Source organism: Suillus plorans, assembly GCF_016647745.1.
Source record: "Suillus plorans strain S12 chromosome Unknown HD556scaffold_17, whole genome shotgun sequence".
In the NCBI taxonomy this organism is placed as follows: domain Eukaryota; kingdom Fungi; phylum Basidiomycota; class Agaricomycetes; order Boletales; family Suillaceae; genus Suillus; species Suillus plorans.
Window position 1 is genome coordinate 36,933 of NW_024537401.1, and position 16,035 is coordinate 52,967.

Genomic DNA, 16,035 nt, shown 5'->3' on the forward strand with positions numbered 1-16,035 from the left:
TGGTAGTCATAGATCGACTATCCAAGCAATCCATATTCATTCCGACCTATGACACCATCACCTCTCCGGACCTCACCCGGTTATTCCTCCTCCATGTGTTTTCCAAGCACGGAGTTCCGTCTCATGTTACTTCCGACCGCGGTACGGAATTCGTTTCCCACTTCTTCCAGTCGCTCGGAAAAGCGTTAGATATGATCCTCCATTTCACCTCCGGATATCATCCGGAAGGTGACGGACAAACCGAGCGAGCTAACCAAACCCTAGAACAATACCTCCGGATCTACTGCAACTATCAGCAGGATAATTGGTCGGAACTGTTACCCTTGGCCGAGTTTGCTTACAACAATGCTCCTAGTGCTACTACCGGAGTTTCACCATTCTTCGCCAATAAGGGTTATCACCCGAACATTTCCATACATCCGGAGCGTGATCTTTCCTCCGCCCGCGCCCGGGATTATGCTATAGATTTAGATGAGCTTCACCAATTCCTCCGAGAAGAAATGTCCCTTGCCCAAGCAAGATATCAAGGACCCGCGGACGCTAGACGGAAACCCGCTCCGGACTTCAAAGTCGGAGATCAGGTCTTCGTCAAAGCAAAATATTTCCGCTCGACCCGACCATCGAAAAAGCTCTCGGAAAAGAATCTCGGACCATTTGACATCATCGCTCGTCCCGGTACCCACTCCTTCACCATCCATCTTCCGGATGCTATGCGATCCGTGCACCCCGTATTCCATGTCTCTCAGTTAGAACCCGCAACTCCGAACACTATCCCTAATCGCATCCAACCTCCTCCGCCTCCGGTACTAGTCGACGGAGAACCGGAATACGAAATCTCCGAAATCCTGGACTCCAAGATCGACCGCCGGAGACGTCACTGCCAACTACTATACTTAGTACGTTGGGCCGGATATGAAGGGACGGACGAAGAAACTTCCTGGATACTCACAACCGAACTCGGAAATGCGCCGGAACTTCTATCCGATTTCCATTCAGCATATCCGGACAAGCCGGGACCAACTTCTAACAAAGAGTAAGGAAAAAACATGCATATATGTACATTATTTAGGCGTCCGACATCCGGACTTCGGATCCGACGACCTAAGAGTCCATCTCCATGTCTCCGCCGGATCCGCCAGCCTCTTTTTCCGCCTCCTCCCCATTTTCCTCCTTCGGAGCATCTTCTACATGCATCCGGAAACCGCCCCTCAGACTCTCCATGAAGAGAGTCTGAAACTCCCTCTGCTCCTCCATGAACCGGAGCATGGTCTCACTCACCCGGTCCATCGCAGCTCTACTTCCCTCCGCCGCTGCAATACCCCTCTCCATCAGCCCATTCGTCCGGGCCAGTTCCGCAACTATGTTGTTGGTGGCTGCGACCCAGGCCTGGTCGTCGTACTCCGTCCAGTCTTGATCCTCTCCAATAACCGTCCGGGGATTGGAGACTATTTCTATGTCGTCGTCGATGTCCTCCGGACTGCGCTGACGTCTTTTTCCTTTGCCCTTGGGGCTCGGAGATCCCTCCGGACGCGCGCGTTTCTTGCCTTTGCCTTTGCCGGCCGGCGCCTTGACAGGCGGATTTCCGCCGACGCACTTTTCCTTGGACGTGCGGCACTGGTCACAAGTCCGGATCTTTCGGAAATCATCAGTAGTCATCCGGATCCGGACAAAACAGAAAAACTCACCCTAGGCGTCCTAGACGCTACTGCCCAGGTGCAAATCTTGCGCCTAAGGACGCACATCTCACACGCAACCTCCGGATCCGCTGGACCGGAGGACTAAAAATTGTTAAACTCTGGAAAAACGCAAAAAACCTCATCCGACTCACCTCCGACGCATTACCCATCCTAGCCTTTGCCAAACACTCCTGCTCGCGCTCAGCCAACCTCTTCCGAGTCTCCTCGATATCCTTCCGTTTCTGCTCCTCCATCCGTTTCCGTTCCTCTTCCGCCTCCTTGCGCTTGCATTCCTCTTCCTCCGCCTCTCTCCGAGCGTCCGCCTCAAGCCGCGCAATTTCGGCCGCCATTTCCGCCTGTCTCTCTTCGAGAACCTGCCGGGCGGTCTTCTTGTTGCCGGAAGTGGAGTTAGACATGTTAAAAGCAGTAATAGGAGTTAAAGGGAAAGTTTTAGACGTCTCATGGGCGCCCCGGCCTACTTATATGCTCAGTGCTATTTTTACGAGCTCCGCCCATCATCTCGCATTCATAAAAGTCCGGTCCGGACTTCCGAATCAGAAGCCTCGTGGGCTCGGCCCTAAAGGGGGGATACTGTCATATCCCGCGTTCCGGACCCGGACCTATCACACTCATCATTTCTGGATTTCCGGATCCGGCCGACTTCTATGTATCGTCCGGATCCGACCCGCGTCTAACTTCCGCGCCTTATCCCTTTGGTATTTCCCTTATCAGTTAGTACACTTTATTTTCCGTTCCTTATTCATTTCCGTCTTCATTTTACTAAGTTCCGATAGACTAGTGATAGTCGTCCCATATGTTTTCTTCATAGCTTTACATAGCTTCGCACTGCACTTACTGTTCTCCGTTATGTCCTCAGTAGTATATAAACCCCTGTACAGTCTCTGTAGTTTCCTCAGTTCGAATATCATCTTAGACTCTGCTCATTCTCTCCTCCGTCCGACTTGAGTTTCTCTCTCGTCAACCTCCGCTCGTCTTAGGATTGACTCCTATAGACTTATCACCTCCGCCTCTACCTTTGGTAGTCCTCCGCTGTTTCCTTTCTAGTTCGGACTTCGTCCGGATTAATCTTATCTCTTGTTCCCGAACGTCCGCCGGAATTCCCGCGCATCGGACATCGCCCGACGCCCTCCGGACATCGTCCGGTAACCTTCGGACATTGTTCAACAGCCTTCGGAAGTTAGGGGCACGTACTCGGGTAAGGGGCGCAGCGCACGAGCTGAAGCCAAGCCCTTCGGATCCGACCCTTGAGCACGTTCTTAACAGTATATTCGAACTCACTGAGTTTGAGGTGTCAGGTGAGTGACTTCATCTTCAATTAATTTGATGCACGCTCTAACTCTTTCGCTTGTGCTCACTATCTTGCACCCGTTTTCTCATGCTTGCTATCTCGTACCTGTCCTCTTGTGCCCGTTCTCTCGTGCTAACTCTCCCACCGATCCAAATCATTGCCCACCATTCGCAGTTCGTGAGTGTCGATCCTCGTTCGAGCAGCCTTTGACGCCTGAGGCGCTGGCAACATTCAATGCTGCGCAAGCCCGCACTGGCATAATCTACATCTCACAAATACCTCCTGGCATGCGTCCTGTAAAAGTACGACATTTAATGAGTGCCCGTGGTGAAGTGGGGAGGGTTTATTTCCAACAAGAAGGTGCGTCTGCTCTTCACCATGCTCTTATACACTAATTGGATTTTTGTTCACAGGAGTCCGACGCTATCCCTAGCTCATGAGTATAGTTGTTCTATCAATGATGGGAAAATGCCGGAGTGTCCTTGATAGTGATGTTCCGGCTCGGCTTCAAGCCCCGGGCCAGGCCAAGCCGGGCCTGATTGAGCCAGGCCCAGCCCAGGCCCAGGACACGGCCTGACCAGGGCTTTGGCCCAGGCTTCAATTTTGCGAAGCCTAAGCCGCCGGCCCAAGCCGTGGCTTAGCAGTGCACTATCTATTTCGGTATGTAAGTTTCTGTTTATGTTTATGTTGCCATCTTGCGATCGGTATCAGCTTCTCAGTCAATCATACCATGAGGTATGTCAGAATGAGATCACAGTGAGTCGCCGTTGTCATGTTATTAAAGCTCGCTGATATTTACCCCGGTCTTGAAAAGCAAACATTCAGCAATCCATGCGCCTTTACAGTCTTGCCTGGCGCTTCAACTTCGCTGCCTTCGCAAACTTAATCTGTTTTTGAACCACGTTCGATTTTTTATATGTGGTACGTGTATATGTGTTGTATCTACCTAGCAGCCTGCAATGACCAGCACAGTCCACACAGATAGTGAAGATGAACCTATCGTGCATTCTCGTCCCATACGCAGGATCAAACCCACTGCTGCTCTCCTCCAACACTCGGAGAAGGCCGCCCTTCCATCCCAAACCAAAGCCATCAATGAATTCCGTGCCGCGGAGGCAGCCAAGCATGCTTTGGAGGTTTCTGCCCAACCCAAGCCCGTGCCTCCCCCACCCACAGCTATTTCCTCGTCCAACGTGCCTCCCCCACCCTCACCTATTCCCTCATCCAACAAACGCTTGCATCCTGATGATGCCTTTGTCGACATCGAAGATGAATCTGTCGACGAAGACCACGACTCAGTCCACGAGAATGCTCGTACCAACCCTAAGCCTCGTAGAAAGAAACAGAAGGCCCCAGAGAAGTCCCCCGAGTTGGTTGATGGAGATGGGGTTCTCATCGACATTGATGTCTCTATTGCGGACCCAGGATTGTCTTGGGAAGGCAAAACTGCTGATATCGACGCATTCTTTGGAGCGACATTTTGCATACCACCAAGCCGCGGCCTAGTACGGCTCAAGCCACGGCTTTGGGCTGGCTTGGGCTCATGGCCTAGGCTTGAAATATGGCAAGCCTAAGCCCCCCCAGGCCAAGCCTAAGCCGGGGCTTTGAGCCCAAGCCGGGCCGGAACGTCACTAGTCCTTGAGTGAGCTGTACTAAAATTATACCACAACTAAATTCTTATTTTTTTGTTTCAATCAGTGTTTCAACGGTCTTATAGCTGATATTAACTTTCATTCACCTCGAGATGTCCAACCACCGTGGCTAGATGACGAATTTGAGAAATGGTACTGGCTTGACTATACGCTGAAACTCGGCTGAGATCGTCGTTGCTCCTCTGAAAGCGAATGCCATGCCGCTGGAGGGTCTTCTCACGTAAGTTGATCCTATATATGCACAAATATGGTGTTTGACTCTGTCCCTTTGGATTGAAGAGTCGTGAGTCTTCTATGACACTATACATGCAGAGTATTTCCTCTATTCTTTGTCGCTTTGTCATCCACGTTTGGCTCGCTACAGTTGTTAAAGGCGGCATATAGGAATGGCCATGTTTCTGTGACAGTCGAGGCAGAAGCAGCTGTCTTGTTGGATGTGTAGCTATGAGTAGGAGTCCTACCTATGTTTTTTTTTGCTCATTGTAAATAAATCTGGTTCGGTTCACGTTCGAACCTGAAAATGACCGGACCTGACCATTCTGAACCGTTCACCAAGGTCCAGTTCGAGGTTCGTCGAGTCTGGTAGAACCGGACCTAGGTCCGGTTCTTGGTCCTCGCTCGACCCTCTGTGAACCGGACCGAACCGGACCACGGCAGCACTATGAAGAACGACTCAAGGATTGTGTGAATTTACTGATGCTTGGAGGCTGAATGCAGCGTCTCAAATCACAGCAGACGAATAAATATTATCCATCGACAAAAGGAAGATGCAATACAACTAAGCGAAGTATCGCTTCTCCTGCCAACTAACCAGATGATTGACATCGTCTGTTCAACAGTCTCTCGAGGAGACGGACTTGTGATTTGATCCGATTGTCTGCTGCTCGGGCGGTGGTGCAGCAAGCGCAGGTACTTAGCACAGGATAGCACTCCATCGACATCATTGCATAGCACATTACTCCACCACTCTCCGGACATGAATATATTAAGATTGCTCATCTCACTGAGCGCCTTGAAATCGATTGTATCTCATGGAAACAGTGCACCCGTCCGCTTTCGTGTGGTCCCATTTATATTGTTATATTGTCGCTCATAGGCAACACCTACCATTCTTTTCAAGGAAAATGTTAATGATGAATACGGAATAGAAATCTAGAAATTTGCAAGAGAACCACAAGGTTGAGGGGTGCCTATGAGGGACGATGTAGCACCAATGTGAACATATAGGACCGTACCGATAGTCCAGAGGATCGCGAAGGGGCGATGGAAAATGTAGCAGGCATAGTGACATTAAGTACGTTTCATAATACTGCTCATACAAAGTCCCATGAAAACCATAGTCCAAGACTCCAAGGTGTATTGATAGTTCGAAGAGCTGGTGGTTGCGTTCAATTGGTCGTGCTGCGTAGTAATCTATCAAATTAGACTGATACACTTGAGTGAGCGCCAATGCAGACCCTGCGATGGCGCTGCTGGTTCGAAGGTCATCAGCTGCAAGGCCACTTCGAGATTGAACTCACTGATATTGCACCACACCAAGATGGCAATGTTCACATTGTTAGCCAAACACAGTAACATCGATATCGTGCACAACATTCAGGACAACTTTAAAAAAGTAAGGCCATGATAAGGAGAGTTGCGATATTTTCAAGTTGGGTTCGTCAATGCCATGGGCCGCAGCTCGAGGGAGCAGCAGCAGCGACATAACTGCGAGGAACGCAACTGGCGAGACTCGTGTGAGTAAAAAGTGGGATGACAATAATATCCCACCAAAAGGGACACTAAGAACGTCTATGAGCTCATCATATTAAAGGCCCGGGGCGAACAAGCAAGAGTTCAATGGTTGCAAATTGATGACCGAATATGGTAATTCTCATACCCAGCCGCTGAGCTGACCACAAGTGACCACTGACCACAGTACGCTCGAGCTCATTGTTTGTTGCTCCGCGACATCTTCTACTCCACAATGGATGCAGAGTAAATATCATTGTTCCACAACATGGTATAAAGGAAGACAAAGCTTGGTCACCATGACTGCCAACTTTCCATCCTTTGTAATAGCCTTGCGCCTAGCACCCAGGCCAGTAACCTCTGTCGCGCTACTCAGCGCCACCTCACTGACATTAATATCGACGTTGGCCTTGCAAGCCTTCTCGCGCCACCCATTTATGCGCTCACAGACAATCCCGCCATCGGGTCTACCGTCAAACCCGGTGACAGACTCATTCGACGTTCTCGAGTCCTTATCCTTTCCTGAATCTCTCACCTCCCATCCCGCTGAATCAGTTCCTTTGGAATTTGAACACACCTACGCAAGCAGCAACTCTAGCTTCTATTGTACCATTGCATGAAGCATGTGTCGCAGGTATCGGCGCCTGTTACTGTTTCGAAAACGATCTGTGATGTACGCTCGCCTTCATTTTCGTTCGTTCGTCAGGCTGATAGACGCGACGTACAGCTTATGACTTTAAGTCATGCTTCGTTCGCAAGAGATGAATGGGATCTATCTATTTACTTTCCGAGGCTTTGCTTTATTTGCTTCGTTTGTCATTCGTTCACAGACACTGCTTCGTGGCCACTATTACCCCAATTTCGATCTTCTCTCGTGGCTTCCTTTTTCTGCACCCAACCTTCCCTCTTATCTTTGTCGACTTTCCACAAGTCCTGGCATCATTTTTTTTTGTCTTGCACGTATGTTGACATACATACAGACGACTCGACTCATTTCGTAGTCATTTACACTCCTTAATCATCACGGTCATTTTACATCTACGTACACGACACTGTTGGACAAATAGCTGTGGGGTGAGATTCCAATTCACCCTCCAAGTTATGTCATGTACTAGACTCGTGACGAGTCCTTGCTACGAGGCAAGCGGGCCGCATAGTGAGAACTAGTCATGAGTCTAGTCAGGTACATTCGCTTCTAGATATACTGGGTTACGCGTATATACATTCAATATGACAATCATATGCTGTCATTAACTGTGTGCACATACATAGCGACTGGCCCTGAACGGTTGTGAGCATCTAATCGTAGCTACCCGAGCTCGACTTTACTAAGAAGTGGAAGAGATACAGTGAACGAGGTTCAGGACGCAACATGAGCCAAATTACAACAATGCAAAAAGGCAGAGGCAGCGTACCAACTAAGGAAGAACCCAGTAACAGTTATAACCACAGCAGAACATGAGTCAAATGACAGAGAGCAGTGGTTACAAGGTAGGTAAGAACAACGGCAGCTTAGTAGAACTACAATCAGCAGGTAGTAAGTAAAGAAAGACGAATGAATAAGTACTACTAGGAAAGTAGTTAGGGTACACGAACGAAAACATGTAATGCTGCACAAGCAGCGGGTCCACCAAGCGGTATAGTCACAGAATTAAGCACTATGCTATAGGTAGAAACACCACAGGTACACGCTTGACGAAGAAACCAGCGAAGGCAACAAGCGTCAAAGAAGGGGTATAGGCACTAAATCAAGTACTGTGCTAATGTCACAGGTAAACACGAAAACGAAGAGAACGAGCTTCGAAGGAGGGGTATAGTCACAGAATTAAGCACTGTGCTATAGATGAGTATATAGCAGTTAAATGTGAGTCGAAGGAGCGTCGAAGGAGGGATACAGCCACATAAGTAAGCACTGTGCTATAAATAACTTGGTATGTCGCAGTTAAACGTCCGACAGCGCGAAGGTCCGAGTCCTGCAAGAGCCAGTAAAATAAATGATGCGAGGGCTAGCATCTAGTCCTAATGACTTAACGCTAAACTAGCGCATACGGTATGTAGTACCTTGTCCATAGAAACTGGTTGAGGAGACGTCCATCGAAAGAGAGATGTTAAACGGACATACCTCACACTGGCCCTCAGAGTGACCGGCGGCAAGCCGCAAACGTTATACAATGACACACAAGTTGGAAAAGTAATTGGTCAGGTTGTCTTGATCAACCGGTAGTGAGTCGGAAGGTTCGATATATTGCATTTCGAGTTGTGACAGTGGGTCACCCAAATTGGGTTTTGGTTCTGTACTATGTGATGACCCAACAAAGGGCGATGGCTCTAGATCGAGCAAAGTGATGAAGTGATCCATATGGAACAGCTTTGGCGTAGTGAGCTTCGAGACTTGTGGACTAAAATATTGGTACAAAGGAATCTACGTCCATATTATATAGAAACTCATAATCACCATTGTTCGATAATCACAGGTGTATTTTGTGGTATTGTTTCCGGTGAATGGTCCAAATTTGGGACTGACCACTGTAACATTTGTCTCCGACACGTAGCCACAAATTGACAATGGACTGTCCACAGCAAGGACACAATGCATTGTGCACCACAAAATGTCTTTTATAAGCCTATCGTTTACGCTCTCCGTCCTTTGACACGATTAATCTCTACTCTTTCTCTACCATCATTATGACTGGGTTGGACTATCCTCTTTACCCCATCTTTGCTTTCCTTGGCTTCGTGGTCACACTTATACCTCTTCCATGGCATCTACAAGCATGGAACTCGGGAACATGCTATTACATGATTTGGGCGGCACTCTCTTGCCTCAACCAGTTCATCAACTCCATCGTTTGGCATAACAATGCCATCAACTGGGCACCCATCTGGTGCGACATTTGTAAGTGATGTTATGTTATGTTTCCGCTACTTGTTTCCTGAAACTCTGTGCAGCCATTCGAATCATGCTCGGTGCTTCAGTGGGCATTCCTGCCGCGTCACTATGCATTAATCGCAGATTATACAACATCGCGAAAACTCATGCGGTCGCACTCACAGATGAAGCGGTATGGGTCAATATCAACGGAGTCTCAGTTCCTTTGTTTATCTTCTTTTAGAAACGACGAGCCATCCTTATTGACACCCTAATTTGCGTGCTCTTTCCTATGATAGTCGTTGCGCTCCGTGAGTGCACTGCTTTCATCCACAACACGCATCCCACTGATCCTTTTACAGAATATGTCGTACAGGGCCATCGCTTTGATATTTACGAAGACATCGGCTGCTACCCTTTCATTTACAATACGCTACCAGCGTTTTTCTTGTCGGATAGCTGGCCTATAATTATTGGCCTTGTATCTTCGGTCTATTGTGGTACGCCTCTTCTTGGTGGTTTGCTGTCCTCGTTCTTACCGCCCGCAGGTCTTTCATTGAAGGCTTTTTACCTCCGCCGTGCACAATTCACCCGTTTTTTGAAATCCAACAAGTCTCTCAGCGCTAGTCGCTACTTCCGTCTCATGGCACTCGCAATGGCGGAAATATTGTGCACCATCCCCCTCGCGTCTTTTATAATATGGCTCAACTCGGCAGCACATCCTGTAGAGCCCTGGATCAGCTGGGAAAATGTTCACTACGACTTTTCGCGTGTCATGCAATACCCGTCTGTTCTGTGGACAACGAACTACCTCCTGGTTGTTGCCATCCAGCTCACGCGGTGGCTTGTAGTCTTCTGTGCGTTCACATTTTTCGCTTTCTTTGGGTTTGCCGCAGAAGCGCGGAAGAACTACGGCATAGCATTTTGGTGGGTAGCAAAGATATTCGGATTCTACCCAGCAAGGCTGCAACAGCGTATGAACTCGAATGAGTACGTGGCTTATTGTGAGCAAAAAACACTTTGCTGATAAATGTGCTACAGATTTAATCGCGCTCCTCGTGTGCCTGCGATACTTCCATCAGCAACCTCATTCCCCCTTTATGTCGTCAAAGAACGCAAACACAACAGTCCGTTGGTATTATCTTGGCAACATTCACTAGATGAACAGAAAACTTCCCCTGTTTGAGAAACGATGCCTTCAGGAGCGTCCTTCATGCCTGCTATGATGACGTTGGTCTCATGGAGTGTCGTGAGGTGGTAGATGGTTCCGATTGAAAACGTTTGTGCTACGAGTAATCCACCCTCATTCGCTGTTGTCATTCATTGTACTTTGAACGGAAGGAGCATTCGATCATTCATTTGTATGAATTATAATAACATCTCACACTCTTTTTGTATTTTTGACTCCTTCGAACGACACATACATTATGTATTTCCTGAATCCTCAAGTGGACCGGGACGCCACGTATTTTGTAGTACATATCTGAATCAAGTACATACGCAAATGATCAAAATATCGTTGTTTCTCGCGTAGAATCTGAAAGGACGGGAATCGATTAACTTAATGGAGCACTGCACAGTGCAGGTCACCTCGAATTGCATGTATATTTTGTTCGTTAGTGCCGCCATCAGATCTGATAGAAATTGAATCAGACTTGAAGGAGCGAAATGCCAGTGAACTAATACTTAGGTCCAAGTCGCAACTCAAAATATAAATAAGGTGACGTAGCACAAGTACATCAGGAAACTAACGGATTCATTTTTATGACTTGATAGTAACTTAAAACACATTTAAGGGACCAAAAATAAAAATTCAGAGCAATGCGAGAAAAGTCACAAAAAGGCCACTCGTCCTCTGATTTCGACTTAAATTTCCTTTATACTTATTTGATGGCCATTTTTCAGACATTATAAATGAGAGAACAGTGTCTTAGAAACCACTGCGCCATCTATTAAAAGTCAAAAAATGTGTAAAAACATGGTATAAATAGTGTGGACAGCTATTGCATGGGATTTCTTAGCTATCATGGTGTCATCCATATTGAGTGAGCGAGCATTTTCGTCCGCAGCATTAACAATCACCAAGCGCTGAAACCGCCTCAAGGAAGATGTTGTCGAGGCATTGCAAGTCATGAAATGTCTTCTCCATCATGACTTGGTGTTTCGTGAGCCAGGACCTTCGTCCTTGACTGAAGAACCTGCTGAGGAGGATGATGAGCTACTCGAGGGGGATGCAGATGAGGTAGTCACAGTAGTATGACTTGGTGAGTAGTAGTATAGCGAAAGGATTTTTTTCACTCAATATCTAACTATTATCATGAACTTCAAGCCCGGGCTTTAGCCCAGCCCAGCCCAGGCCCAGCCCAGGCCCATTGTCAGGGCTGGGCCCAGTATACCTGCTTTTGTCTTTTCGTTCTTACCTAATCTCAATTCCTATCATACACGTGATTCATTTTAGTTTATAATCTCGCTTGTTCACTCATACCTCAGTCGTTGTCTTACAACACTGAGGTATGTCAACTGTTATCTTATCCCGCCGTCTCTATCTCATGCTGTGTTCTCTTATAGTTAGTGATGTTCCGGCCTGGCTTGGCTTGAAAGCCCCAGCTTTGGCTTGGCTTCAGACGGCCACGGCTTTGAGAAATCACAAGCTGGGCCCAAGCCCTCGATGATGGCTTGGCCCGGCCTGAGCCATGGCCTGAGCATGGGTAGGCAAATGACTTAATGATTTATGAGTAGATCAAACAATAAGATGATAACAGCATGCGATGAGCCACATACCTGAACCTCCAATATCATATCCTGCCATTCGTGGACTTCATCGTTGCGACTTGCGAGCGATGAGACGGGCAAGAAGGTGGCCATTTAAGACCATCTGTGGTGATATGTTGTCATTGATGGTCTTGCTCAGATAATGAGGATGGAGGTAGCTGGGTGGCAAGGATGGAGAGTATACCCGCAGGTCACTATAAAGACCAGTGCTGAGCGCACATGCTTGGCGCACGTCAGCAAATGCTAACGTGGCTCGAACATATGCGGAGGACACTGGAACACGCCTGAACAGTGGAAGGAGTGGAAGGAGGGACGAGACGGGAAGAATGAGAGGGCGCAAGTGGTGGTATGCACAAGAGTAATCATAAGTTACTAAAAATGATCAGTTAGCATGATGAAGTAGCATAGAAACATACAATACATGCACCTTTGCAGCTGAGAGAAAGAGATCCCCACTTGAAAGTCTACTTCATCCATACCTAATGCCACCAACTCCCCATCCAGAGTTGACTCTACATGCGCACACCGTGAATGTACCTCATGCAGACTGGAGGTAGCTGGGTGACAAGGACGGAGGTAGCTGGGTGAGAGTACCTTTGTTCATCATCAAGGTCGGCAAAAGGACCCATGGACAATAATGATAGTATTAATCAATTAATGAAGATGAAAGCTGGGGTATGTGACCTGGAAGTGGCAGGAACCGACAGCGAAAGTCATGACTTGTACACCTGTGGCGGTACTTGTACATAATACCCAAAAGCCCCGGCTTGGGCCAGCGGCTCCGGCTTTGCAGAATGATGGGCCAGTCCAAAGCCCTGCGCAAGCCGTGACTTTGGCTTGGCTTGGCCCGGCTCAATGGGGGCCGGCTTTGGCTGGCTCATGGCCCAAAGCCGGGCCATGCACAACACTACTTATAGTGTGTTTCTCTTAGGTACTATGAATGTCATTAGTTGTTGTCTTACAACACTGAGCGTGTTTCTCTTAGTTCCAACTGGTTATGAGCCTTGCTTCCTAAGCGGAACCTCACATTGGACGTGAAACCCCATATTTTATTACTGTCTTCATTCATCCTCTCATTATGGGGAAGCTCGGCCATATTCCAGAACTGACAGGTCTGGAAACATATTTCGCATGGAAATGAGAGGTTACCTATGCACTGGGGACAGAGGATCTCTGGTGTCATGTTTCCACCTCCGTAGATCCCACCAACATTCTCGGTGTCGCGTCACACATTCCTGTCGCTGTTAATGTAGCTAGTCCAATTGTTGACGAGATTAAAGCCATTCGCTTGTGGCTTGTTGACGACCTTAAAGCTAAAGCCATCATAACTTGATGCCTATTAGTTTCTGTCCAGCAGTTCATCTCTGACAGTCATAAAGTCACTGCATGTGAGGCTTGGAAGATACTTGCAAATCATTACGGACGAACAGATATCAGTTCGCAATATGTCATTCGGAACTCTATTGGTGCACTTCAGATGAAGGACACTGCGGACACATCTAACTATATAGCTTGTCACTCTACCTTATGTGAGCGACTCATGAGGATGGGCGCCAGCTATCCTGACGAAGACACCATATATCAGCTCCTTCATGGACTCCCACATGCAGGTTCATGGTCGCAATTCAAAGGGTTGCTTCATCAACGCATTCAGGATGCTTTCTCCATGACGTCACCTCTCACCTTTGAAGACTGCGTGTCACGGATCTCTGCTGAGGCTGGTCGTGAACTTGATGAGAAAGTAATGAGTGGACCAGGTTCGGAATACGCTAACACAGTGACGACCACCTCAGGCAACAACAACATCAATCCTATCACCAATTTGCGCAAGAACTGGAACAACCCTGATGGTGTTTTCTGCACAACACCAGGTTGCAGCAAGGGAGATCATGATCAGCCACACTGCTATCGCAGAGGAGGTGGGATGGAGGGTCAGGCACTATGGCAAAAGAACAAGAAGACCGCAACAGCAGCTATTACAGTTGCTCCTACGGCTCCTGTTCCTGCAGCTCCTGCCCCACCACCTCCAGTGGCTGCTTTTGTGTTTGGCAATTCCTCTATTGAGACTTTCGCTGGCTCTTCAGCCACTGCTGCGGGTTTCTTCGCTGACCTTGCTTGTGCCTCTATCACAGAGCTTCCCGAGGTGTCCATGTCTCACATTCCACCGCACAATGTTGCTGCATTCACCTCCGCTGCCCACTCTACTATTCTTGACTCAGGCACAACTGTCACATTAGTCCGGGACTGCAAATTCTTCTGGTCATACTCAACGGCAGATCCTGTGGTCATGAGAATGGCAAATCATGGCAGCCTGTCCACTTCTGGACGTGGTGAGTGTCTTGTGGGGCTGAATATTGGTGGGAAGAGATACCGTGTGCATCTGACGAACTGCTTGCATGCACCCGACACTATGATAAACCTTCTGTCGGTGGGACACATGGTTGATCAGGGCTGGAAGTGCAATTTTGTCGGTATGCCTGCACGTTGTGATCTATCCTATCGGGAGAAGCTTTTGGGCTCGCTTCCTCTGGTCAATGAACTTTGCTTTGTTGATCTGGAGTTTATCTGTCCTCCTCCTGTTCCTGCACCCATACAGTCTGCGGCAGCACCTGATCTTACAGTGTTTGTGCATGTGCCTTTGACACTTGATCTCTGGCATGCCCGTATGGGTCACCCCGGTGGTAATGCCGTGCGTCGTCTACCCCTCTTCATGAAGGGGGCATCCATCACTTCCACGGAGCCACTTTCGAAATGCGAGTCATGCATCTTGGGAAAGCACCCTAGACAGCCTTATCCGTCATCTGACTCACCACCTGCATCACACTTTCTCGAGCTCATCCATTCCGACCTATGTGGCCCTATTCTGACGGAGACACCGCACGGCAAGAGGTACTTTATCATGTTCTTAGATGATCACATCAATGTCCTCGACCTCCAGCTGCTGGTGACAAAGGATCAGGCACTCAGTGCATGGCAGTTGGTTTGAGCTCGGTGGGAGAACATGTCGGGTCAGCACGTGAAGACTTTTCACAGTGACATCAGAGGTGAGTTCATCAATGCAGCTTTCACCAGGACGCTCGAGATGGCAGGAATTGAACGGCAACTGTCTGCCCCTTATGCTCATCAGCAGAACGGTAAGGCCGAGAGAGTCCTATGCACGGTAGAGGGCCATATGTATGCAATGCTTGATCACGCCCGTCTCCCCCAGTCCTTGTGGGGTGAAGCTGCACTATGTGTCGCTTACTTGTTCAACCGATCCGAATCTCATGCTCTCCCACCTGGGAAAATGCCTTATAAGATGCTGCACACTCTCAAGCCTGATGTTTCCCACCTCCATGTCTTCGGATCACGTTGCTTTGCCAGAATCCCCCTTGAACTGCAGGAAAAGATGGGTCCGCATTCACGCGAGGCACTTTTTATGGGTTACCCACCCGGTGTTAAGGCCTGGCGTCTCCGGGATAAGACCACGGGCGCATTCTTCAACTCCTGCGATGTCATCTTCAACGAGTCATCCTCTGGACGCCCTTTTCCTGACTCGGATGATGAGGAAGATGATACAGTGCCTGCTCCAGTGCCTGTGCAGCCTTCCATGTCTGTGCCTACACCACCACCCGCATCCCATCCTGCACCTGCTTCAGGTTCCATGCCATATCACCTTCCCCCTCCTCACATCTCTACTCGTGCATGCACAGGGACTGAGCATGGGCATGCTTACCAGGAGAAACTGACGGCTGATCGCACTCATTTAGCCTGTCAACGTGAACTCTGTTTGGCACACATTAATGGTGTGCCACCTCCTGATGCTCCTGAAGGGTGCGATGTACCTCCCATTCCAGTAGTTGCTCACCCGTCTGCCATCAGCGATGAATCGAGCACATCCAAAAATGTACCTGTCGCACACACTGCCAATGGCCCAGCGGCTGCTCTGGCGGTTGTGGATGAAGATGCTATCATCCCCAAGACTTTGACAGTTGGTTTTTCGATTGTTGTCGAGCAGGCAGATGTGGCCATTCATAGTGATACGTG

At 48.5% G+C, this 16,035-nt stretch overlaps 3 protein-coding genes across 3 annotated transcripts; 2 read left to right on the forward strand and 1 right to left on the reverse strand.

The window, feature by feature from the left end:
• Nucleotides 1-3,944: 3,944 nt before the first annotated feature.
• HD556DRAFT_1441095 (uncharacterized protein) lies at nucleotides 3,945-4,559 on the forward strand (the record flags this gene model as incomplete). Its single annotated transcript, XM_041306229.1, has 1 exon — nucleotides 3,945-4,559. The coding sequence occupies one exon, from the start codon at nucleotides 3,945-3,947 to the stop codon at nucleotides 4,557-4,559; it is 615 nt and encodes a 204-aa protein (XP_041162191.1).
• Nucleotides 4,560-7,625: 3,066 nt separating this feature from the next.
• On the reverse strand, nucleotides 7,626-8,431 carry HD556DRAFT_1357279 (uncharacterized protein; the record flags this gene model as incomplete). Its single annotated transcript, XM_041302512.1, has 4 exons — nucleotides 7,626-7,721; nucleotides 7,788-8,111; nucleotides 8,139-8,285; nucleotides 8,339-8,431. Coding segments are annotated over 2 exons (309 nt in total), but the record flags the coding sequence as incomplete, so codon positions are not given.
• A 429-nt stretch (nucleotides 8,432-8,860) lies between these two features.
• Nucleotides 8,861-10,773, forward strand: HD556DRAFT_1357280 (pheromone A receptor-domain-containing protein). The gene is made up of 6 exons (XM_041302513.1): nucleotides 8,861-9,264; nucleotides 9,318-9,430; nucleotides 9,482-9,548; nucleotides 9,600-9,737; nucleotides 9,786-10,227; nucleotides 10,279-10,773. The coding sequence occupies exons 1-6, from the start codon at nucleotides 9,054-9,056 to the stop codon at nucleotides 10,421-10,423; spliced, it is 1,116 nt and encodes a 371-aa protein (XP_041162193.1). The 5' UTR covers nucleotides 8,861-9,053; the 3' UTR covers nucleotides 10,424-10,773.
• Nucleotides 10,774-16,035: the final 5,262 nt, after the last annotated feature.